The sequence below is a fragment of the Onychostoma macrolepis genome, chromosome 18 (assembly GCF_012432095.1).
Source record: "Onychostoma macrolepis isolate SWU-2019 chromosome 18, ASM1243209v1, whole genome shotgun sequence".
NCBI lineage: Eukaryota > Metazoa > Chordata > Actinopteri > Cypriniformes > Cyprinidae > Onychostoma > Onychostoma macrolepis.
Window position 1 is genome coordinate 8,647,662 of NC_081172.1, and position 26,339 is coordinate 8,674,000.

At 37.6% G+C, this 26,339-nt stretch overlaps 1 protein-coding gene across 1 annotated transcript in view; it reads left to right on the forward strand.

Annotated features, from left to right (window-relative positions):
- Positions 1-26,339, forward strand: part of cdh13 (cadherin 13, H-cadherin (heart)) — a 341,165-nt gene that overhangs the window by 122,831 nt on the left and 191,995 nt on the right. The window contains exon 4 of the mRNA XM_058751362.1: positions 11,675-11,788. Within this exon, the coding sequence (XP_058607345.1) occupies positions 11,675-11,788 (114 nt within the window). The remainder of the gene's footprint in view (positions 1-11,674; positions 11,789-26,339) is intronic.

The window sequence follows — 26,339 nt, forward strand, 5'->3', positions numbered from 1 at the left end:
ATGTGTCAGTCAGTGTGTCTTTACTGCCATCGTATTGACAGACTCCAGCTCAGACTAGAAATTACTCATCATGTGCTGTCATGGTATCATTGAGGACAGGCACATATTTCGTTTAGAGGAGAAATTAACTTTTTTTCTTATTAAGGGGGAAAAATTGCCCCCCTGGGGCTTTTTTATGTTCATAAAGGGCATTTTTTTTCTAACCACATAAAAACACAGCATGTTGTCTAATTATGTTACATGCTTCATTTTAATCAATTCATTAGAATGAATTGTCAATCTCACCAATTATGGCTATAACTGATGAAATTAAATCAACATTAACTTAGTAGATGTACACTGTGCACAAGATATTATAAAATGTAAATTTAAAATAATAGATTCTAAGAATTTCTTCTTTTGAAGGGTTTTCTTGGTTAATAGTGATTTATAATTGAATTTCAATATACAGCAGGCTATACACTACTGTTCAGAATTTTGGGGTCAGTCAGATTTTCTTTATAAGAAATTAATACTTTTATTCAGCAAGGTTGCATTAAATTGATCAAAAGCAATAAATAAAGACTTTCGCATTGTGACAAAAGATTTATTTCAAATAATTGCTCTTTTGAACTTTCAATTGTCTATTCATCAAACAATCCTGCAAAGAGTATCACTGTTTCCATACAAATATTAAGCAGCACAACCGTCTTCATCTTTGATAAAAATAAGAAATATTTCTTGAGCTAATCTGCATATTAGAATAATTTCTGAAGGATCATATGACACTGAAGACTGGTGTAATGGCTGATGAAAATTCAGATTTGCATCACAGCAATAAATTACATTTTAAAATATTAAAATAGAAAACAGTTCTTTACATTTAAAAAATATTTTTAACAATATTACTATTTTTTACTATATTTTTCATCAAATAAATGCAGCTTTGGTTAGCGTAAGAGACTTCTTTCAACAGCAAATCTTCAGGACTATAAGCTTTTGAAAGAAAGAAAGAAAGACATTTTTATTTTATAAATAAAATTAATTCTCACTCACTCACTCATTCATACATTCATTCCTGCAAGAATACATGCAATAAAATATGCACATGCAGTCCAGAATTCTCATAGGAACACTTAGGTCATACTGTAGCTGTATTGTATTACATATAGTGAATGAAAAGCAACTAGCTCCCACCTCTTCGAGATGATAAACTGATGAATTATACTCTCAGATGAGATATATAGCATGAGTGAAGTGATTGCTGTGTGAGAGAGCTCGGGGAGAACAGCGGTGTGTGAAGAGGCTGAGGCGAGAGCCTGGAAGCAGGGTCATTATGGATCATATATCCTGTAATCACAGTCAGACTAAGCCTTCAAAAATAAAGCTCGCCCCAACCCACTGGTTTGTTCCCGGCAGAAAACCTTGCATCAGCTAGTGAATGCCAAAGGGAAGCGCTTCTTATTGATGCCATATTTGACTTAATGCCCATTTTATTGGATTTTGATTATTGATAAGTGCGAGTGGAAATGGAAAAAGCTTCCGTCTTCCCCAGAGGCTGATGTGATGTAATTCTAGCCACCGTACAAGCACAGCAAGCCAGAAGAAAAGGCCTTATGAGAAAAGTGAGAATTCAGGGTATAATTCAGTATTTTACAGAGGATCAATATATGAATTAATTTCACGATTTGTTTTCCTCTCTAACGTTTCTATGTGTGAATGAGACTGTCTTTCCTTGTGGAACCACCAAATGGAGTGGAAAAAAAAATTCAGTGAATTTGTAAGTCCTTGACATTTCATACTTTTCAATCTGTTGAAAAACAAGGATAAATATACTGGGTTCTTTCTTTCACAGTCCTTTTTCATTTATTCTAAAGAAGAGGATGACCTGGTCACAAGGTTACAGGTTGGAAATCTGTCTAGTTTATTGCCTTTACTTGTTTATTGGCCTTTCTGGTGTTTTTAGCCTTGGCCGGTGGTAGTAATGTAATGTCGTTGTTTCATAGAAAGTGGTTAAGTTGCTTACCCTGCTGAAAAATAAAACATCTGAAATCATTGTAAGGTTTTAGCTTGTCTGGTTTGATCGTTTTATAGGCGTTTTATTTAGGTACTTATCATCTAGCAGTTCCTATGAAAGTTTGGGGTTACACGGGTCTTTTGGGATGAATCACTACAGGCAGAGAATCTGCAATGCAAACCCAGAGGTTTCTGTCTAGCACTCCGTCTGGATAAATGAGAAGTCAGAAATGAGTAATGATACGTCCCAATAGGGCAGTCGGCAACAGAATGGCAGAATTGACAAGGACGCGGTGCCTCTGACAACTCTGAGTCCTAATTATTGATGAGTTTTGATGATAGAACTATAGAACAGTACTTAACTTTGTAGACTCTATAAGACTGGAGGAACCTTGGTACTTCAAAGACAACAGTGGTTCCCTAGTTAAGAACTACTATATTTGCAAATTTATGTGCTTTTTTATATTTAATTATGTGCTTATATATATATATATATATATATATATATATATATATATATATTTATTTATTTATTTTTAAATGCATTTTTCTTAGACTTCACGGCTTAAGATAGTTGTTAGTAAAAGCTTTGATTGTGTTCTTGTAGTGCAATCAAACAAATCAGTATTCTTAGTATGTCAGGCCATAATTTTCCTGTGGCTCCAAAGTTATTATTCACATTGTCATTAAGTGATTGCCTTAAAAATGTGTGCCCAGAACTGTATGCCATCTACATTTTAGGGAACCCATGGCAGCCAAACAAGTGCCTTTGAGATGATTGGGAATGCTAACAGATGGGGTTTTTCAGGTATTATTTAAACCAGCTTTTGTCTTGGGAACTCTCACATCTCAGTCATTAAGATTCAAGTGCCCCTTTTTCAACACCACACCATTAGCAGCAGCATTAATGTTACTAAAATATTATTAGAATGATTCACTTTGAAACTCAAAACAATCAACACTGTGGTTGAGAAACACTCTCCATGTCTTGTCACCTCTCTCTTTAATGAGACACCATAGCTTTTTTGTCTTTCACAGGTTTTGACAGTTCTGGGGGCAATCATGGAAACCTTTGAGATGGATAAAGAAATACTGTTGCAAAAATCTTGCCTGTCTTCTTACGTGCAAATATATTTTACTACTAGTGTCACAAGTGCCAGTCACGCATATTACCATTATTACATTATTTTCAATGTATATTAATATGATTTATTCTCTCTCTCACTTATGGTGTATATTTAAATCTTTAATTAATCATTTTTGTTTTATAGCTTTAACAATGTAAGTCTACTAGTACATTTTATTTTTTATTTCATTTTATTTTATTTTATTTTATTTTACACACATGGTCAGAATTGTTGGTACCCTTGGTAAATATGATCAAAGAGAGCTGTGGAAATACATCTGCATTGTTAATCCTTTTGATCTATTATTTAAAAAATTCACAAAAATCTAACCTTTCATTGGAGAATAAGAATTTAAAATGGGGGGAAATATCATTATGTAATAAATGTTTTTCTCTAATACAAATTGGACACAATTAACGGTACCCTTTTATTCAATACTTTTTGAAACCTCCATTTGCCAAAATAGTATAGAAGTTTTCTCCAATAATGCCTGATGAGGTTAGAGAACACCTGACAAGAGATCAGAGATGATTCCTTCATCCAGAATCACTCCAGATCCTTCAGATTCCCAGCTCCATGTTGGTGCTTCTTCTCTTCAGTTCATCCCACTCATTTTCTATAGGGTGCAGGTCAGGGAACTGCCATAGCAGAAGCTTGGTTTTGTGCCCAGTGACCCATTTTTGTGTTGTTATTAAGGTTTGTTTTTGGATTATTGTCCGGTCAGAAGATCCAAGCATGGCCCATTATAAGATTTCTAACAGAGTTGGTCACTTTTTTTATTTTTTTATCTGTTGGTATTTGATAGAATCAGTGATGCCATGTGTCTAAACAAGATGTCCAGGACCTCCAGCAGAAATATAGGCCCACAACATCAAAAATACAGCAGTATATTTCATTGTACACATGGGGTACTTTTTATCCCTGTGTTCACCAAACCCATCTTGAGTATTTGCTGCTAAAAAGCTACATTTTTAATTACATCTGACCATAGAAGCCAGTCACCATTTGAAGTTCCAGTTGTGTCTGATAACTGAATGTGCTGGAGATTGTTTTTTGGTGAAAGCATTTTCTTTTCTTGATTTTATTTTATTTTTTTCTCGAAGCCGTCCCAAACAACATGTGGTGATGTACAGTAGGTGCTGTTTGATAATTTTTTTAAGGTTTTCTGACCCCGAAACTTAACTATTTTCTGCAATTCTCCAGCTGTGATCCTTGAAGAGCCTTTGGCCACTCAAACTCTCCTTCTCGCCGTGCATTAGGACGATATATAGACACACGTCCTCTTGCAGATTCATAACATTTTTGGTTGATTGGAACTTTTTAATTATTGCCCTGATGGTGAAAATGGGAATTTTCACTGCTCTAACTCTTTTCTTAAAGCCACTTTCTAATTTGTGAAGCTCAATTATCTTTTGCGGCACATCGGAAATATATTCTTTGGATTTTCTCAATGTGATGGATGATTAATTTGGAATTTGGCCTTTGTTTTGTTTTCCTTCTTATTTATATTTCTGTGAAACAGGAAGCCATGGCTGGATAATTTCATGTTCATATTCATGCTGGTGTGCTCAAAATTGTGAATATGGATGGGAATATATTTCAGATATATTTTACTCATAAGAATTTCTAGGGGTACCAGTAATTGTGTCCAACATATATTTGAAAAAAAAAAAAATTTTTTTATTTCATAATGATATTTCCCCCCATTTTAAATTCTTATTCTCTAATGAAAGCTTAGATTTTTGTGATTTTAACAATGCACATTTATTTTCACAGCCTTCTTTGAACATATTTACCAAGGGTACCAACAATTCTGACCACGTGTGTATTTTATTTATTTATTTTTTTGACAGTCAAGCGCAGACAGGGAGTGAGAGAGGGGATATTAAATTAGGACATGACCCAGGTCAGGCTTGAACTTTGGTCCCCATAAGCCAGCAGTGAATTTTGTGATGTTAAAGCTGCTTGCATTGCAGTTTTGACCATAATTTTCAAAAGGCAGGTAAGGTGGCGTAATGTTTGAAGCTCAGAGCTGTTAACCGAAAATTTGCTGGTTCAGTTCCATGCAAGGAGCTAACCATGAGCCGTCAGATGATTCCAGGGATTGAAAATAAGCTAAAACATATTAAAACTGCTTAACGCACATAATTTATTTGCTAAATGGTGGGAAGAATTTCAAAAACCGTAATCCTCAATGCAGCTCAGCGGTGCAATGTACTCTACGGCTGGGATTCATATGCCACTAATCTTTAAGCCGCCCTGTTTCAGTTATTAATGAGAGCTCAAACTAGCTCACAGAGCGGAGAAAGCCGAAGCAGGGATGATTGTACCTCTGTAATTTATGAACAGGAAACATTAAAGATTCATGACTATCTTCTTTTCAGCATGTCAGCACACTCTAGCCAACAGTGTTCATCACTGGCAGAGAGAAGGCGTAGCAAACGCATACAACAGACCTTGCGCTCTGTTCTCATAGCGGCACGGCGTAGTCTTCTGTCCTTGAGAATGCAGCGGGGAAGAGTTACAAAGGAGTTCATCAATAACCTCAATGCAGACCTTCATTTTTCCAACAGAGAAGGTTCTTATTGTTCCATCAGTCTCTTTCGTTCTCTCCATTGCTCACTACGGCGAGTTGATGAGTTGACGGAGATGTTTCATCTTCACCGTAATACCCGTCACTCTGTCACTTATGCCCCTTATGTAGCGGATGAGAATAACAAACTCCCTTATGATGGGAAGACATGTTGGTTACTTTCTCATGGAAATGTGCTCTCAGCCAAGGTGAAGGGACTGATATGATGCTGTTCTGACACGTTATAAGTTTCAATACAGCGGCTGAAGGACACATAGTGACTTAAAAGCAAAGGTAATTCAAGTATGATTATGAGTTTGAATCATTACACAAATGATAATGTTGCATTTCCATTGAAGTGCAGTTTTAATACCATAATAAGCACCCTTTAAAAAGACCCCAACAATTAAATCCTCATATCAATTCGAAAATTGTAAGATATTTTTCAGAACATATAATATATTTTGAAGAATGGTGGGGTCCAAATCTTTTTTTATTTTTAAAAAGAAAATCATGCAGGTTTGGGACAACAGTGGTGCCTGCAGGTGTACGGCTGTACACTTTGAAACGCACGCACTTTCATGAGATCGGGTTAGACTACCTATTTTACAAATGGGAATACAATGAATTCATGACAATGTTTTACATTCAAGCTACCCGTAAAATTTATAGTGAAACATTCTTTAAAATCATCTGGAATGCAATAAAGTAATTTTTAAATCTGTTTTTAAAGCATTTGCTGCATGGATTAAAAAATAGGCTAATAAATAATCAAAATATCAGACAAAATTGCGTTGCAGAAAATCCTTTAAATTTGAAGGAATTCAGAGCAGAGCAACATGAAAATCTGATAAAAAATATAATCGGCCCTGTTTTAGGCTTTTCTTTATTTTATATTTTAGACGGTGATGAAAAATGACTCGCCATCTCCTCATTGGACATGCCTTTAGAGAGAAATGCATCTTTACGGATTACATAATGAAAGATTTTTTTTGTTTTCAATTTGAATTATTTCGTTTTAAGGTAGTAATTTAAAGCTTTCTATAGATATATTTATCATATTTGTGACTCAATTCATTGAGTTTTGGTTCATCATTGTGAAGCGCTCCTATTCAAGACGAGATGGCAAGCGCATCCTCTGTTTTCCTATTTATTTTCTAAAAGCACAACGTTTTGTTGATATTGTGAATGCACACAAATAAAAGTAGACCCTTTACAGTTCCGAATGATGTATTACTCTCACCTTTATGAGCAAAAATTGCGGCATATTTTAAGTTGTTTCCACGATCCAGAAAAAAATGCAAGTGATCGCTCTGGCGCCTCCATGTCCTTCAAAGTGCGCTTCAGCTTCCAGTCTTCACTCATCAAAAACTAATAATATACAACAAATTGCTCTGATTCTGAAATACTGAACCACCTTCAAAGGTGTGCGATATATGCTTACATAGATTAGTTTGCACCATCTTTGAGTGTGAGTATCAAATGCAGCCAGGTTATGATGATGTGTCGTGTTATGTGGCCATGAATGATGTCAGAGCGATTCAAACAAATGACTTTATTCTGTCCGTTCTATTCCACCTTTGTACACTCCGTCATCCTGACAGCCTTTGGGCTCCAGCAGCTCTGAATCCGGCCTCTCACATTCCCCCATCACTCCACCGCAGCTATGCCTGACCAAAGACATCCAGCAAGGACAGAACGCGCTGTGCTTCCGATGCAAATTGAAAGTTTGTGACTGAACCCCGACGGTTTCCCGCCCAACAAAAAATTGACATACGAGTAGGACACAATAAATAGCTTGTCAAGGGTATCTCTCTGTCTGTGGAGTGCATACTTAGCGGGTTGGAATTTGGAGAACAGGAGCAAAAGAGATCAACAATCAGAAATAGAAATAGAAGCATAAAAACGACTGGACTGACAAAAAGAGCCTTCTTAGTGGTGCTTTTCCAACCTTGACAAACTATGTAGTCACTGTAGCTGCTGTTTTCCAGTTTGTACGCGGTGACATTCTTTTTTTGCCCTCCCTCTTTCTCCCTCTTCCTCCTCGTTCTCTCTTGTAATGCAGCTCAGATAGGTTCACTGTTGTAATGAGTTCAGGTGCATGCTGGGATCTGTGTGGCGGCATGCTGTCGCCGTGTCCTCAGCTTCATGTCAGCTGAAAGGCTGCTTATGTGAAGCATAAAAAGGTTTCTAAAGCCTTACTGAACAAACAGAGATATCAGAATCTTTTTTCTCTTCTGTTTACTATAAAGCATTTTAGGACTATTAATACCGCAGTTGCTCTGATAATAGAATTCATCTCTGTGTTTAATGGCGTTCTTTTGCTCATGACAGCAGGACGGTGAAAGTAATTCCCTCAATAAAGGGAGATTTTGGAGAGAAACAGTGGTGTGTATCTGTTAATGACATCAAAACAACAGGAGCCTGTAATAATTCATTTCAGATTTTTTTGAAATATGAAATACTATTAAGACTGATCCATGGGGATTTATGATAAAATTTTCAGTTTTGCATGGAAATATCCTGAAAAACGTCACCCATCAATCTTGATATCAGGCTGAAAAGTACTCAAGACACTCTTCCTCACATTAATAGCTCAGTCTGTCCCCAGAGATGGTGGTATGATGTATCCATTTCACAAGTGGAATCTTCTGTCCGGGCAGATCAAGATGGGCTATTTAGGTTATAATGTGATTTGCTAATGTACTTTAATTTGTAACTACTGTACTGCAATCAGCTCCAATTGCATTTTATTTTTGAAATACCAAAACTTGCAAATGGCTGGTTTGTTGAGAACAATGAGGTCTGTAATGACTTGGGAAAGATATCCGTCAGCATTCACATTGATCTCAATGGCAGTTGCTTGATTAGCACAGAACTTCCTGAAACTTTTGCTACACTACAAAAAAAGTTAAATGTCTAAACGTTATTGAAATAAGATACATTTACTTAAGAAGAAACATTGCATAAAATATTAAAATTTGTTTTCAGAAAATGTATCATGAATACTAACACATTTTCCCCATTTGTTATAAACAAGTTAACACTAAATTTATTGACTTACAAGACAAAATGCACTTATTCAAGATTCAACCCATGAAAACAATTATTTGTCTTATGCGGCGTTGCTTGTTTTGATTATTAGATATTTTTCCTGAAAAACAAATCAATTCATTGTAACAAATTGTTTAGGAGGTTTTTCTCTCTTTCTCTCTTGAGCTGTGATGTCAATGTATCAAAATAATATTTTACAAAGTCTTAAGTATTATTTTATGTTTAAGGTGCTATACCATTCTGGTTTTCTGTTTTAAATAAATACTCTTGAACCTTCCTGAAAATCCTGAAAAAAATATTTATCAGAGAATTTTAAAAAAATGCAGTTCCAGATTATGTTGTTTCAGGATCCACCGGAAGGGCATGCCAATTAGCTAAGCCGTGACCTATTGGTTTGCGGAAAGCATTTTGAGCCAGGTCATCAAAAGACATTATAGGTCCATTTACTCATGCCACATGGCCGTCTAGGGCCAGTGGGATCTTGCACGGGTCGCTGCCATCATGCTAATATATTCCGTTTCACCTTGCTGTCAATGCTGAGTGACAAATATAATTTGTGCTGCCATCTAATTGCCCTTAGGGGCTCTAATTGCAATAGTGTTGACAAAGAAAAGAGAACAGAACAAAATGCAGAGGAAGAAAGAACGGATCAGAGAGGGTAACATGAAAGACGCTGATTAGCTTGGTTATTGAATTGAGATGCTAATAAACTTCAGTAGTCACATGGAAGCCTGAAACCCATGGAAAAACACATTTGGTGCATTTATACACCTTAGATGGGATTGCATGTCTGTTCATCTTTATATCCATTTTATCTGGAATACTTTATTCTGATTGGTCAGTTGTGACATTCTGTGGTCAAATATTATTCCATAATGACTACTTAACATTCATTTCTGTGTATTCACCTATTTGGTGTGTGACAGCATAAGCCAGATAATGTACAGTCAGGTGGTCATTATTGCAAAATAAACCCCATCAGAGTGACATAAAAGAGTGATATTTTGCAATGATGACTGGCTGACTGTACACTATCCCATATACAGTATAATGTCTCTTTTTATGTCACTTTTTTCTCTATAAGGCTCCACTCAACTCCATTTAAGAGCCACAGAATGAAAGCTTATAATAGCAATAATATTTGCTTAGTTTAAGTTTCTGAAATAGGACATGTCTTTCAATTAAGTTTCTATCTAAATAAGGGAAGCATTGGCAAACCACAGAACTGCTGTAACAGTGTTAATTTCGTCGACGAAGACGAAAAATATTCGTCAACGAACCTTTTTTCTGTGACTAAGACTAGACGTTGACGAGCTAAAATTAATGTCTGATGATAAAAACTATGACGAAATTTATGCCGCGTCTTCATTAACAAGACGAGACGGGACTAAAATGTTATTTGAGGACTACCGGACATTCAAAATACATCCTGTATGCTAAATGAAGTGTCTTGTCTTTCAAAATGTGCCTCTCTGTTACTGGATTACAATCAGATGAGGGGCGTATCTAGTCTCAGTATGGCAGCCGCAGCGGACGGATAGGCTATCAAAACGCAAACTAACGATCTGAAACAATAGCCTCAGCACCCGAAGGGTTAGGGATAGGGTGACCAGACGTCCAGTTTTTCCCGGGAGTCACAATTCGTTGTCGATTAATTTAAAGTTAGTGACGGCGGGATAGGCGGAGTCGCGCTGATAGAAGCGCTTTCTCTCGCGCGCAAGCTCCACTTCTTCAGTCTCATACAGCGCGCGATCAGTTCTCAGTTCTCAGCGCTCAAATACACACACAGCAGTCCCGTGTTTCTATCGTGTAGTAGAGTCAGAGTATCTCACATAAATACAGTCAGTTATGGCTTAAGTGAGCGTAAACAGGTGGATGAAAACTGAATGTGTGTCAGTATTACATGCATGCCTTCCGTCTTAAAGGGACAGCATTCCTAATTATCCGTGTCATAAATGTTAACCAACAAAAGATGTCAAATAAATGTATACTTAAGTAAAGCTACTGTATCTGAAAAATGAGTTTAATTTGTATCTCTACCAAAAAATGAAAATGTATTCCAGTTTTTCCAAATTCAATCCTTGATTCAAATTTCTCATAAGCTTAATTGATTTGGTCTAAAGAGAGAAGAATTGATGCCTATTTTTGTTTGAATACTACATATAAAATAGCTACCAAAATAAATGTTGTTAACTGCACTTTGACTAAAAGTAAAGACTAAAAGTTGACAAAAATACAATGACTTTTCGTCGACTAAAACTAGACTAAAACTATGAAATACTCAAATGACTAAAATGTGACTAAGACTATTAAGCATTTTCGTCTCAAGACTAAGACTAAGACTAAATCAAAAATGCCTGCCAAAATTAACACTGTGCTGTAATGACCAATTTTAATGACTTTGGTAAGAGCACAACATGGCTTGTTTGTATCGATGTGCTTGCCAGAGTTTTATATTAGCACTATCAGGTTTCTGCATAGTTCAGTAACCCAGTAATAGGATGTATTGTGGCTGTTTTTGTATCCATTCAAATAACATTTATATGGATGTGTCCAGTGTAAGAGTTGGTAGTGTCCTTCATGAAGGGATTTACATTGGTCTTATGAAGTATTCATAACATTACGGGACTAATGTGGTGTATAATAGCATAGTGGTTAAAGATCTAGAATGGCAACTGAAAGGTTGTAGGTTAAAACCCTCCTAGGGGTGATTTATGATCCATCACCATTGTCCCCTCGAGCAAAACACTTAGCCCAATGGATGTTCCTGTAATAAGTGCACTGGAAGTCCCTTTGGATAAAACGGTCAGCTAAATGTCAAATTACCTATGAATATGTTATATTTGGTGTTAAAGCAGAGTGACACATACCTCAACACATGTATTTCTTACATTTGAACTATTTTCACATTTTTGTCCTGGTTTAGGAGATCCTGGGTCTATCAGACATGATGCCATACCGATCCAAAAGATCCCTGCTGGTGCCCCCCATGTTCGTCCCAGAGAACCAGCGAGCCCCCTTCCCCAGGTTAATTGGAAAGGTAAGACCTTCCATTTGTAATGCTCTTTGTCCTAATAATGTGCATTGCCACCATGGTCTTGGTGAACCATATTTTGTGGTTGGACATAAGTGTGACAGTGCTACCTGATGGTTTAAAAAAGCCATTCTTAAGTTATTTGGTTATCAAGCTTACTTAGCTCTGGTTCCAAAAAGTCAGATGAATTAGCAGAAAAATTATGCATGGAATGCATTTTTGTAGGCCAACCCAGAAGTTAGCATCACCTTGGTTTTCCCGAGAAAAAAATTCAAAAGGATTTTTCCATTAGCTTTTGGATCATTGCAGAACATAAGCTCTGTGACAAACAAAAGTTTATGATTCTTACACATTTTATTCATCAAGGTAATATTCACAAATTATTGCTTTTATGAATTAAAAAATTAAGTAAAAAGCAAAAGTTGTCGGCGCTGATAGCCTTGTGGGCAGCATGCCAACATATAGCGCCATTGCGCTACAGGCGTACCGAGTTCGATTTCCAGCTCTTGGACCTTTCCTGATACCGCCCCCCTCTCTCCCACTTCTCTTCCTACCACCAACCACCTTTTTGAGACGCATAAGAAGCTTAAAAACAAAATGAGTGATTTACTGATATGTTGTAGAATAAAATGTGACAATATCTTGAGCTTGTGTTAACCACACAACTTATTTCAGGCATTTAATGAAGAAAAAAAAAAAACATGTTGGAAGGATGGAACCAAAAGTTTCTGGGTTTTAGGACTCATTCTGGCAGGACTTTATTAGTGCAGAAATAAGTCAAAATGTAAAATTTACTGCTAAGAATACAGATCCTTGCTGCCCTAGCCAGTAATTTGAAATGTTTTTTTTTTTTTACTTGGTCTGATTTGCATTGAATTGCTGTACCAGTTTGCATCAGTTCCTTCATTTGTAATCGTTGAGGTGGATGAAGAAACTAGATAAAGATGTGTTGAAAGCAGGGGTGTGAAGTAACAAATTACAAATACTCACGTTACAGTAATTAAGTAGTTTTTATCAGTAATTGTACTACTTTGAGTGGTTTAAAAATTGTGTACTTTTACTTGAGTACATTTAAGTGATGTATCGGTACTTTTAATCCGCTATTTTCCTCCGTTTGTGGTCGTTACATGCTTATTTTAATTTTATTTTTTATCCATCAACGTGATTGGATAGAGAGATAGTAATCGGTCTTTCGTCAAATCAAATTGTGCATTAGAAAACTTTAACCTCCAACTGCTGTTTATCATGGCTGCTGGAAGTGCAGTCTTCAAGCATCAATTCAGTCGCATCTTTCTCTAATATGTTAAGGTAAATTTCCGATTTCTGCTTACTAAATGATTTATGCTTGGCTATCTACACGGCCTGAAATTTGGTGTGAGGTTGCGGTTCCTCTTCAGGAACTCGATCTGCGTCCGAAGACGCTAGGGGAACGCCTTCAGCGTAACCGGCTCTGAATACAAATTAAATCTGTCCATTGAATGGGCAAGACGTCACAGCTGGTATAAAAGCACGTGCGGTGCAAACCGGTGTCAGCTTTCTGTCATTCAGCTAGCGCTCTGTGTGTTGTCAGTATTATTTGGTGTTGTCTGTCTGTATCAGTATGTTTAAGAGCCAGTTTAAGGCTAGACATAAGGGCGATGAGAGCAAATCACAGTACAAGCTGTGTGTTCCTCCCTGCGAACGTTATTTGTGCGCAGGTGATACACACAGCTTGTGTGTGGTTTGCTTGGGAGCGAAACATGCGGAGGCTGCTCTCGAGGGGGCTGAGTGCCCGCACTGCGAGAGCCTCCCTCTGCGTGTACATTGCTCCCAAAAGGCCCTCTTCTCTAAAGAGGGTTCTTTCGTTAGCGTTCCCCGTGGTGCTGGCCCCCGCTTTCGCCGAGGCGGAGTGGTGGCAGCGCTCGTGGGGTTCGCAGTGGGATCTGGCGCAGGAATCGGAGACGAGCGAGTCTCTATCTCCGCCCTCGCCCGTCAGATCCCATGACTGCTCCCCGAGATTGGAAGCCCGCCAGGCGGATACTTCCCCTCGGGCAGCGGCATCGGCGCTTCTCCTGTCTTCCTCTGAGGAGGTTGACACGGGAAGCGTCAAAGACGTTGCGCCCTCTCTTTCGCCCCAGTATGAGGAGCTTGTTGAGGTGGTCACTTGGGCTGTGGCCAAGTTAAATCTTGTTTGGCCGCCCGAGTGTCATGTCGAACCGCAGAAAGGCAAGTTAGATGAGCGCTTTCTGCGGTTTAAGACTTTTTGGTGACGCTGTTGACACAGTCGTCGACAGGCACCGAGAGGCGTTCCAGCGGTTTCTCCCTTGCCGCTCTCTAGCTCAAGGGGCTGCTGGGCGAGAGCAGCACCGGCCACGTGCTGGCTCCTCGTGCATGGAGGCTCAGAAAGAGAGTGTTGCCGCCCGTGCTCCCCTAAGAAAACATAGGGGCCAGGGCGATAAGAAGGGCTCTCGGTCAAAGACCTCACTGCCTAAGCCGGATCTGCGGACCGTTCTTCAGGCGAAGAGGTCTTCGGCCAAGAAGCCCTGAGGCCAGTGGCTGGTTTGTCACGATCATTCTAAAGGACGCATACTACCATGTCTCCATCCTTCCTACTCACAGGAGGTTCCTGAGGTTTGCTTTCGGGGCAAAGCTTACCAGTATCGGGTTCTTCCCTTTGGCCTAGCACTCTCACCCTACACTTTTACCAAGTGTGTGGACGCCGCGTTAGCTCCGTTGCGGCTACGAGGCATCCGCATACTCAATTATATCAACGATTGGTTGATTCTCGCTCATTCAGAGCGAAGGGCGGCTCGACATCGAGATGTTGTTCTCGCCCATATGAAAGCTTTGGGGTTAAGACTGAACGCCAAGAAGAGTGTGCTTTCTCCATTACAGAGAACCACTTATCTTGGTGTGGTGTGGTGTGATTCGACCACAATGCAGGCACGTATGTCCCCTGCTCGGATCGAGTCGATCCTCACGGAAGTCAGGGGAGTGAAAGAAGGCCAGTCACTCACTGTCGAGCAGTTTCAGAGACTGCTGGGTCTGATGGCAGCTGCGTCCAACGTGATACCTCTTGGCCTGCTGTACATGAGACCCCTACAGTGGTGGCTCAAGACCAAGGGGTTTTCCCCGAGGGGAAACCCGCTTCGCATGATCAAGGTCACGTGGCAGTGCCTATGTGCCTTAGTCATGTGGAGACAACCTTGGTTCTTGTCTCAGGGCCGGTGCTGGGAGCTCCATGTCGCTGCGTAACGCTAGCGACGGACGCGTCCCTCACCGGTTGGGGAGTGGTCATGAATGGCCACCCTGCCCACGGTCTGTGGTGCAGGCATCTTCTCGCCTGGCACATCAACCGGCTGGAGATGCTGGCTGTGTTTCAGGCTCTGAAACACTTTCTCCCAGAGTTATGGAAATTGTGGGTGTGGCCCCTGAGGAGGCACAGCTCATAGCTTCCGGTCTCTCAACCGAGGTTGTGGAGACCATCCTCCAGTCCAGAGCTCCCTCTACGAGGAAACTGTATGCCCTGAAGTGGAGAATCTTCACTTCATGGTGCAGAGATCGCCAGCTCGACCCAGTTAACTGCCCGGTTGGTACAGTGCTGGAGTTCTTGCAGGCTCGATTCTCTGCAGGGTTAACCCACTCTACCTTGAAGGTTTATGTGGTGGCGATTTCGGCCTACCAGGCTCTTCCGTCCTCTCGCCCTAGTTGTGCTCCGCAGGGATACACACTGGGCAGGGATTGGGAAGCCTGGCAGGGTGGATATCTCGTTCCCCTAGCGTCTTCGGACGCAGCTCGAGTTCCTGAAGAGGAACGTCTTAGGTTACGTATGTAACCCCAGTTCCTCGAGGGAACGAGACGCTGCGTCCCAATACCACACTTCCGGCATCCCTGCCAGCGCTTGCTTCGTTCCAGAGGCTGACGCCGGTTTGCACCGCATGTGCTTTTATACCAGCTGGTCATTACGTCACCTCGCCCGTGACGTCTCGCCCATCCAATGGACAGATTTCCTTTGTATTCAGAGCCGGTTATGCTGAAGGTGTTCCCCTAGCGTCTTCGGACGCAGTGTCTCGTTCCCTCGAGGAACTGGGGTTACATACGCAACCTAAGACGGTATTGTGTACAGTGTTAACTCCCGCAAGTGCCACGTTCGGTAAATTCCTGCTCACTAATGAGACGCGCGATCTGCGCTGCCTTGTCTCTCTCTCGCGTGCGTTCTGCAGCAGTCACTTGGATAAAACGTTGTTGCTTGTTGAACTTGTTGACTTTTGATGAGTTTGAGCGCGTGATGCGCGCTGTGAAAAAGTGTGTTGGAAACACTGTAAAACGATTTGAAATAATGCACTCAAATTGAGGACCAATCTGCACCTTATTGATGACCCGTGACATTTATAGGCTATTGCATCTGTGTCAGCACATGATAACTCGTTAATAAACGTTTTTTATTTTGTTTTTTTTTTAAATCCGTTTTATACAATCCGCCTTCATTTAGCAAGTGCACTCGCGCATAAACAGTTTTCAAGTTAAACACTTTTTGTTCCATTCAGTGGATGCTGCTAATTCACCGAGTCCGCTGAGCCGCGCGTTTGTTTTCTTTTGAAAAAGTTTCCCCAGAAATACTTCCTATTTAATGCATTTTTCCTTACAAATTGTATTATCAGCATAACAATTCGAGTAAATGTGTAAAAAATGTATGGCATGATGCCATACCAATGTGCATTTATGTTAAAATTATAACATAAATTATCAAGTTTAGTTATTCTTATTTCTTTATTGCAAAACGCTAAAACTGGCACCGTTTTGGAGAGAAATGGGCTCTCATTTTAACCCATATCATGGTGTGTGATGCTGAACTATGAGTTTCTACTGGTGTTTGCATTTGCACTATTCTAAACATTAATATTCGTATTATATAATATAAGTGCAACAACAGCATGCTGTCTCAGTGGCACATAATTTTAAATCTATTTTTTTCAAACTTTATGATTTAAATGGGGATGATTTTACTGAGAATAACTTTCATCTTTTCTTCAACTGAATACTGTTTCCATGCTGTTTTGATGTATTTTAAAGAGTTGGCAGTCAAAATTAAAACTGCTGGATGATAGATATTCTTCATTCTTTACGACAAACAAGATAATGTGAATTATAGAATGCACAGCAGGGTTTTTTAATGTATAAAATGCAGTGTACAGCATTTATTATGAAGGGGTAGAATTCACAGCTCAGTACTCACTACTCAATACTCATGAGTACTTTTAAACAGGCTACTCTTTTACTCTTACTCAAGTACTTTTACTCTACTCACACTACATTTTTTGGAAGGTAATGGTACTTTTACTTGTATATTTTTTCAGTACTCTTTCCACCACTGGTTGAAAGTAATTCTACTGAACTTGATTATTCTTCTCAAGAACATGTTTAATATTCTATGAAAACATAAGTGAAAATGCATGGAATTTGTTGAATTGTTTGTCTCATCGTTTCGTTGAGATTCATGTATTCCACTTTCTTTGCTTGGCAGCTTCTTTTGTCTTTGTTTTCTCAGGTCTCTAGTTTTTCAAGGACCTCTGAGACCAACGATGGGGCAGAAAAGAAAGCAAGCATGCAGGAAAATTGTAGGAAAAGACAACACAAACCAGGCTTGGCACATCATACTTGATTTGCAAGCTTGAGATATGGGAGTTTTGCCCTAGTTGTGCTCCTGCCCATTTTTTTTATCACCATCCAAGCCTGTATATATGGATGTCCCAGGGGAGATACTGTAGATTTTTGCAGAATATCTCTGTTTGGGCTTTGAGGTGATGCCATCGGGTCAGCCCCGGGTTTTTAATACAATAGTCAAGTGCCGTTTTACCATTCAGAGAGAAAGATTAAAAAAAAAAAAAATGGAAAAGAATGTCGGAGAAAAATAATTTGTTTTAGAGATGTGTGTTTACACCAGGAAGCTAAGAGATGGAATCAAATGTTTTCAGTACTTCCTGTTTGCTTGCTTTCTGTGGCTGTGTCTCAGCGTGGGCTGGGGTTATTCCTTGGTGAAATAAAAGTGCTAGATTACTGTGGCACAGTGAATAAACCACAGTTCGTGCCATTTCTGTGGTCTTTATTCTAGTGTTGAATGCAAGGGCTGAATTATATTGCAATTTCTCCCACTGACAGAATAACCCCTCTATACTGCACATAGATTACTATACTTCAGCAAGTGGCAGTCTGATGAGGCTGACCTTCCTTCAGTCTCTTTCTATATACATCTACATATGTCTGCGCTTTCTCAATCTATATTACCTCTTTTGCAGTTTTTTCGCCATGGTGAAACCACACAAGGGGACTGGCTAGTGTGACCTATTCATTTGATAGCGCTGCTGTATATTGGAAACCGGGCAAAATGGATTTTCCGCATGGATAAATCTTGTTTCCTTGCGCTGTTTACCTACCATACGGTGCACATTCATTTTTCATAATTTCCACTGCACGGGAAGGCTGAAGGAAATTGGGAATTGCCCACTAGGATGATGGAAGCTTGAAGAAAAACAGAGGGGTTTCCCAGGTGTTTTCTCTCTGGGAAAGGGTAAACATGTTGGGTGTCTGGGAAAGCCTTCTGTTTCTTTTTCAATTTCCATCATTCTAGTGGGGCATTGTTTATTTTTATTATTGTCATACGAAGATGAATCGTGCTGCCGCTGATTATTTGCTCGCAATTTTGGACAAGCCACTAACTGAATAAGAGACACTGATAGATTTGCCATCACAATCCTTCAAGGCACATTAGATTATAAAAATTAGTGTACAGTCTCTTTGGCTTTACACTGACACCTACTGGTGTGGATGTATGAAGGTATAATTTTAAACATATTTCCCAAAAGTACTGTCCATATATTTATCTATAAATTGTTTAATGAGGTAAAAATCCTCCTCCTATCTTTTTGTTATATTGTATAGTGACAGAGAAACATTGATCCCTGTAGGAAGAAATTGCAATATGATTGTTTAGAGGGTTTTGAAATTAATCCTTTGTGAACCACTCTGTCCAACCCTGTTCTGTGTTTCCACATGTTAAATCATACAATGGGGCAAGTGGTTTTACACTGGCCCTTTCTGTAAAGATGAGTTCTATTGGATGGTGTTGACTTGAGATCCACTCTCGGTTAAGGGGGCTTGAAGTATTGGAAAAGTAATAAAGAACAGATTTGCCCTGATTCCTGTTCTGGCTTTGACATCAGTCTTCTGTGGGATTATGGGGGATTTATTATGGTGGAGTGTTCACCTGTAGCACTGCAATCTCACAAATGGGAAAAAGTCCAGAGGTTCCCTCTCGGACCTGCTAGTAATTGTCTCTGGACCAGTTTTTATGGGCAGTGCTGGTGTCTCTCTGTTCTATTATGTCCAGGACAAACCCTCCCCACAGCAATTGAATTGCTCAGTTTCTGTGTATTTTTTGGCACCTGGAGCTGAAACACTGGCCATATTTTGTTGCTTCACAGTTGCACTCATTCTCACTCTCCGCAATACTTCTCACAAATCAGAAGGAATAATTGTGTCTCACACTGAAGTGTTGATAGATGGCAAGGGATATGTGTGCTTGTTTGTCTGTGCATCATTAATACTGCTGGGTGCTGATTGTCTTTCATTCTGCTTTGACCTTGTACTAACAAACATGAGTTTCATGTAGAAAGAGAGAGAGAGAGAAAGTGTTCCAGTTAGTTAAGTGCTCTTTGTAGATATCTTTGTGCTACTTGTTTGCACTCTGTGACCCCATCTGTCTCTATCTTGCTACAGTTTCCCTCTGTATTTATTTTTTTTCCACACTGAAAGCCACTTGTCAGCTGGTATTTTTGTTTTGAAAGAAATTAATACTTTTATTCAGCAAGGTTGCACTAAATTGATAAAAAGTAACAGTAAAACCTATTTCAAAGTAATGGTTGCTGAAAATTTTGTTCTGCTATCACAGGAATTAATTCTGCTTTAAAATGTGTTAAAACAAATACAGCTGGTTTAAATTTTAAAAATATTTAAAAAATATTGTTTTTTTTTTAGTGCTGTCAAACGATTAATTGCATCCAAAATAAAAGTTTTTGTTTACATAATATATGTGTGTGTGTACTGTGTATATTTATTATGTATATATATAAAGACACACACATACAGCATATATTTAGAAAATAATTACACGTATTTGCATGTATGTATTTATATTAATATAAATTATATAATATATTTAATATATAAACATATATTTTTCTTAAATATATACATGCATGTGCATTTATATATACATAATAAATATACACAGTACACACACATATTATGCAAAAAAAAAAACTTATTTTGGGTGCGATTAATCGTTTGACAGCACTACTGTTTTTACAGTGTTATTTATCAAGTAAGTGCAGTCTTGGGGAGCATAAGGGGCTTTCAAAAACATTAGAAAGTCTGAACACAAACTGTTAATTTTAGTTTTGTTTTGGACACAATATTACTGCTTTTACTGTATTTACTGTGTTTTTGACCAAATATATGCAGTCTTGGTGAGAAAAAGGGGATCTTTCACAAACATAAAATAAAAAAGACAGACCCTGTGTTTTTTGTTTTGTTTTGTTTTGTTTTGAAGACAATATAAAAAAAAAATCTGCATTTTTGACCAAATTAATGGAGTGAGCATATGAGGCTTCTTACAAAAACAATAAAAAATATTACCAACCTTAAATTTAGAATTATTTTATTTTATTATTATTTTTTATTCCTGTTTTTTGATCAAATAAATACAATCTACTGTAGGTGAAAACATAAAAAAATCTTACCAACCCCAAACTATAAACGGTAGTGTGTATTTATATATATTTTATATTTTTGTAATAGCACACATTTTTTCATCAAGTTGCATGGTTTTATGTATCATTCATATCCAAAGCACAAAGGGGTTTGTTAAAATCCATAACCCAAAATTTGAGCAATAGTAATAGTGATGCTTTCCTTAGCAAGCACCACTTAGTTTCTGGTTTTTGGATTGTTTTCAAAAGGAAAGTTAAGTACTCTGTGTCTAATACACAGCCTCTTTGACATCAGTTTCCATTCAAAGTCAAGCATCCGTAAATCAAGGGAGATTATACACCACTGCGGTGCTCATACAGCCGAAAGCTATCACGGTAGAAAGAAAGAGTGAAAGAATATGAAAGTGAGGACATATCCTCTCCTCCCCTTCAGTGCTGTATTGTCAGAGAAGTTCGAGTCGGGTCCCTCCTTCCTGTCATATACAGGCAGTGGCAAGAAACGGCTGCTCTTTCATGTCCTCCCTGCTCCTAATGAGAGCTGATAGAAATAGGTGAGCATCTCCCTCAGGGCTGACATCTAATGACTGAGAAGAAAGCCAGGGGAGGCTGTGTAGGCTTGTTTGTGTTTGTGTACATGTGTTTGTTTGTACGTTCAAATAAACCACCACCTGTGAGCTCGCCATAAACAACAAGGCAGCGCCCGCGATCCGTTTCCACGGCCTCTATCGCTCCACCCCACCAGTAGCCTTGATCATTCGAAACTTGTCTCGTCACTTTCCGACAGTTCCTTGTATTCCACTGAAAGTTTGACTGCTACAATCACGCCACACATTGGGTGAATTATTTTTGAAAGTGAGCATGAGAATGACCTGCTCACTTTGAAGGGCACTTGAACAAGATTTAATTATTATTTTTTTTAATCTAGTAACTTTAGTATAGGGACCACTGTTAACTAGTTGCTTATTAGCATGCCTATTATTAACATATTGGCTATTTATTAGTGCTTATAAAACACATTCTGCATGACCATATTCTACATCCCTAATCCTACCCAATACCTAAATTTAAAAACTACCTTACTAACTATTAATGAGCAGCAAATTAAAAATGGCTTGGTAATGAAGACCTTAATATAAATTGTGACCAAAAATCTCTTAAGTTCACTTAGACAGCATTTATCTGATCTATTTACTGTATTTTTGTTTGTTTGTTTGTTTGTTTGTTTTGATTACATTCTATATTTTTAGCTATTGCTCCTTCTAATTGCTGATTTGCTGCTTAGGAAACATTTCTTGTTATTTTCATTGTTAAAAACAATTGTGCTGCTTAATATTTTTGTGAAAACTTATCTCTTTTTTTTTTTTTCAATAATCCTTGATAAACAAAGTTCATAAAAACATGATTTATTTGAAATATTCTTTTTATGTAACAATGTCTTTACTCTTACTTTTGATAAATTTAATGCATCTTTGCTGAATAAAAGTATCCATTTCTTTCAGTAAGAGAATTAAAAAACATATTTGAATGGTAAAGTCTATGTTTAGATCATGCATCATATAATGTTACATTGATAATATACTGTAAGTAACATACCTTGATAAAATTATGTTTATAATTGTTGAGATTGCTGAGGCAAATAAATATTTTGGAAAAACAAACTATTTTACGTGCACAAATTGGTGTCAGATTGGTTACTGGCTATTATTAGAGATTGCAGTTCGATATTCAAATTTGTTGAAAATGTAATTGTTCATGATCGTTTCCTTCAGTAATTTACATTTAGCTTAGCTTTGCTGTCTAACTACTGTCTAATACTGTCTTATGCATATTTAAAGTTACTTTTTAAAAATGCTAATAAATTAAATCTTTAGCCAATCATAAAATGAATATCCTTTTCATGCGGTACATTATAATGTTATGATGCCTAAATTCACACACAAGTTTTAGATTTTAGTATTTTATTTTGAATATATTTAGATAAAATGTCTGTCCTTTTTTTTTTTTTTACACTTTTTGACATTTTTATGAAAATAATTACCAGCTTATGGATATTAACCAGAACGTTAATGTCAGTGCATCACTATTTTCCTCTAAAAGTCCTTGAGGGCATAAGAGCAATTGAGCACCATAGAATCTCAAGTATAATGCCACAATTTATGGCCACTATTTTTCTGTCTTTTCCCCTGTCCAATTTCCACCTTCTTCCATCCATTTCGTCTCACGCGTCATCACTCCTCTGGAGGTATCACTCCTTTCGTTTTTGTTCCTTTCTAATTCTCTCTCGCGCTGAAGGAGACCATTGCACCTTTAATAAAGCATCTCTGAAGTACAGAGAGAAAAGTTGTGTTTTATTGTTCTATTGGATCAATATCACAGCTGTGTGCAGCATACAGCAGAACGAAAACAAGCTCCATAGCAACCACTCACAAAACATATACAGAGCCGTTAAGGAGTTCTTCACAAGGCCGAAAGCGGCGTGGGAGGAAAACAGATATGACAAGAGAAGGACAAACTGAGCTTGACAGACTCTTGTGACGTGGGACTACTGTAAACAGGCGACACTGCAGTTTGTCCGGGTGTCTTTTGGCTCTCTTGCGATGGGCAGAAGAGTTCATTTACAGATGACCTGTGGTGGGATTCAATCATGATTGTGTCACAAGTGTACCTGCTCTATAGGAAAGTACTTTGCTGGGCTTCCTGCCTTGAGTTTTTTGGAAGAAACTGCAACCCTGCTGAAAAGAAAACAGCTTAAGCCAGCTGTTTTTGCGAGTCTTAGCCAAAAAACGAAGTGAATATTCGCATAGTGTTATCATTCTAGATTACTTGCACAATTTGTTTTGTCACTTGCGTGAATAAAGTAATTGTGTAATGTTATGAAAATTTTCCACTTGAGTTTAAATATTTTATCTTGCGCGGAATATATGATTGAAGTGTATATATTGCACATTCGCTGCAATCACGTCACCCAATTCACATCTATTTGCATCTTCGCATTGACTTTGTATGTAATCTACATGTGAATAATTTGATTCGCTTTTGGTGTGCACACACCATAATGGTGTGTTCACACCAAAAGTCAAGCAAATATTTGCATGGCGTTACTCGCTCTATATTACTTGCGGGATGTTTTTCTGTGTCACTCACGCAAATAAAAACAATAAAAAACATTTTCTGATACAACCAGACGGGTCAATAAGCTCTTCGTTGATTGGCTTGTACAACAATGCGTCATGTGAATTTTCTGACTGTCTTGCGTGGAAGACGCGATTGAGGTGAATATTTGCGGCAAACACATCACCCAATTTGTCTGATGTGCATTGCATTGACATTGTCATTGTCATACTCGTGCTAATTTTGCTTTTGGTGTGCACACACCATAAGACTTTTTTTTTTTTTTTGTCAACTCTCTTTCTGACTTTAAGTATTTATTGACACATAGCTTATGTTACATTATTTATATGCAATTACACATGCTAATTTGTTCGATAATAGGAGCATTTAAGGAGATTGCAGTACTGGTGCTGTTTACGTACGTGTTTAGCCTGTGTGAGCGGGTTAGCTAATACAGGTTTGTGAATTGTTCTGGGAATGTTTTCTAATGGAAATTAGATGATAAAGGTTTCTTTTTTTATAATTAGATGCTAAAACATGTTGTGTGCTAGAATTATGCTAGGCTAAGTAGTGCTATGCTACAGTTTGTTAGCTGCAATCATCTTAGCTTAGCATATTTTAGAAAGGGAAATGCTTGGCTTTATCTACGTTAAAAAAACAAACAAGACCAAAAAAAAAAAAAGTAGCAAAAGGAAATCCAAAAATTCGAAAAGTTTTTATCAATAGGTCCTATTTAGCTTTATTTGAAACAATAGAGACAGTGTGAGTGTTTGCAGTACTGTATGTGTGTGCTTGTGTTTCTGTCAGCGTGACTGCTTGATTTATTGTTTTCACGATCCGCTTTAGTCCGCGTTACAGTCGCTTACATTAACAACCCGTCCACTAAACAAGACAACTCTCATTGTGCAATAAAATTCTGCAATTTCACAGTTGTTTGCCGGCCACAGTAAATACCAAGATTTGAAGGCCTCCTCCGGTGAAGCCTACATTTGTGTTCGCCAGAGTCTTAGCAAAACCACTAGGTGCATTTCTCAGAATAATAATGTTCCCTGGGTTAACAGAGCCTGTAATTATAAAGGAGAAAAACAGTATTAGTGTATGATCTGGCAGAAAGGATCTGTGTGGGGAAGATAAATAAAGCTAACAGGGGCTTTTCGTGTGGACAATTACTTTGCTTGGATTCATTTTCTAAATGGGATATTTCATCTTAAGCTTAATTACAAGATATGGGAGGGTTCAAGGTGGGCAGCCTCTGTGATTCAAGACATGCACTGGGGTTTATTGCTCTTGATGAAAACAACTTTTAGAAAGGGTCTTTTAAACAAAAAGGGTTCATAAAAGAGGCTATTCTTCATTTGTATTTAAAGTTATTAGTTAATGACTGAGCTTTCATTAGCGAGGGAAGTTGCAGCAATCTAATTTGCACAAAAATATGCTTTACACAAAAGCCAAATGAACTGCAGGTGGTAGCACTGGTCACACCATAGCCAATAAAAGATGTTGTAATACACAAATGGATCTCATTTGCAAAACACTGAGTTAACATAATAATCTGCAGAGTGCAGGTATAGCATGATTTAAGACTTCTCACTGTGTGTTCATCATTGCCATCACAGATCATTTGGTAAATAATTCTGAATTTAAATGTAAAATGTGAGATCAAGCAAATGAGTGTATATTTAGCATGTGTGCATGTTTTATTCACACATAACTATTTGCCTGTGAGTGTGTAATTAACTTTTCTTGTTTTCTTTGCTTTTAACTTGCAACACTCTGGACTTTGCTGCATTTATCCAGTCGCATGTGAGTACTGCTGACAAACTTGAAAGAATGAAAAATGTACACACCAGCTGACTTTATATGGCTTGATTGGTCAATATAGATCGACAAATATTGATTATTTTAATGTTTAGGTGTCCAATATTATATATGTGCAATGACACATGTGACCCTGGACCACAAAACCAGTCATAAGGGTTATTTATTTTTTATTTTTTTAATTGAGAAATTTGAAAATAGTTATTTTAATTATTTTCCTAAAAGAGAAAATTATAATTTTGACCCATACAATATATTTTTCTCTATTGCTACAAATATACCCATTCTGTACTTATAACTGTTTTTGTGGTCCAGGGTCACATATTGATTTTCATCATTGTGTTTTTTTTTTTTTTCTTCAGTTTTGGAACATTAATAACTAAATAATCAAAATTGACTATTAATAATAATAGTAAAAATAATAATACATGTCAAAAATTATTATTAATTATATGTTATGTTGTTGTTGGTATCATTATTGTTTATTTTATTATTTATATGCTACTATAATATTTATTAATATTTTTAATTAGCTTTTGTTTTTACATTTTAATTTTGTTTTCATTTTTATTGTAATTAATTTTTAGCTTATATGCTGTTTTAGTAATGTTAGTACTTATTTTTCTTAGTGTCTAAGCTTTCAAAGTTTTATGTAATAAGATTTATTAACAAATAATAACACATTTTTTAATAGTTTTATTTTTAGTAACAGTAACATCACTTTTACAATTATTTGAGGATTTATTGGTTGATACAATCTTAAGGAATGATAAATGGATATTAATGTTTAGATAATTAAGAAATGATTCAAGTACATTAAAATTATTTGCATTTGCATAGTTTTATGCTTAGATTTAGTGTTATGTAATTGTACCATTTCA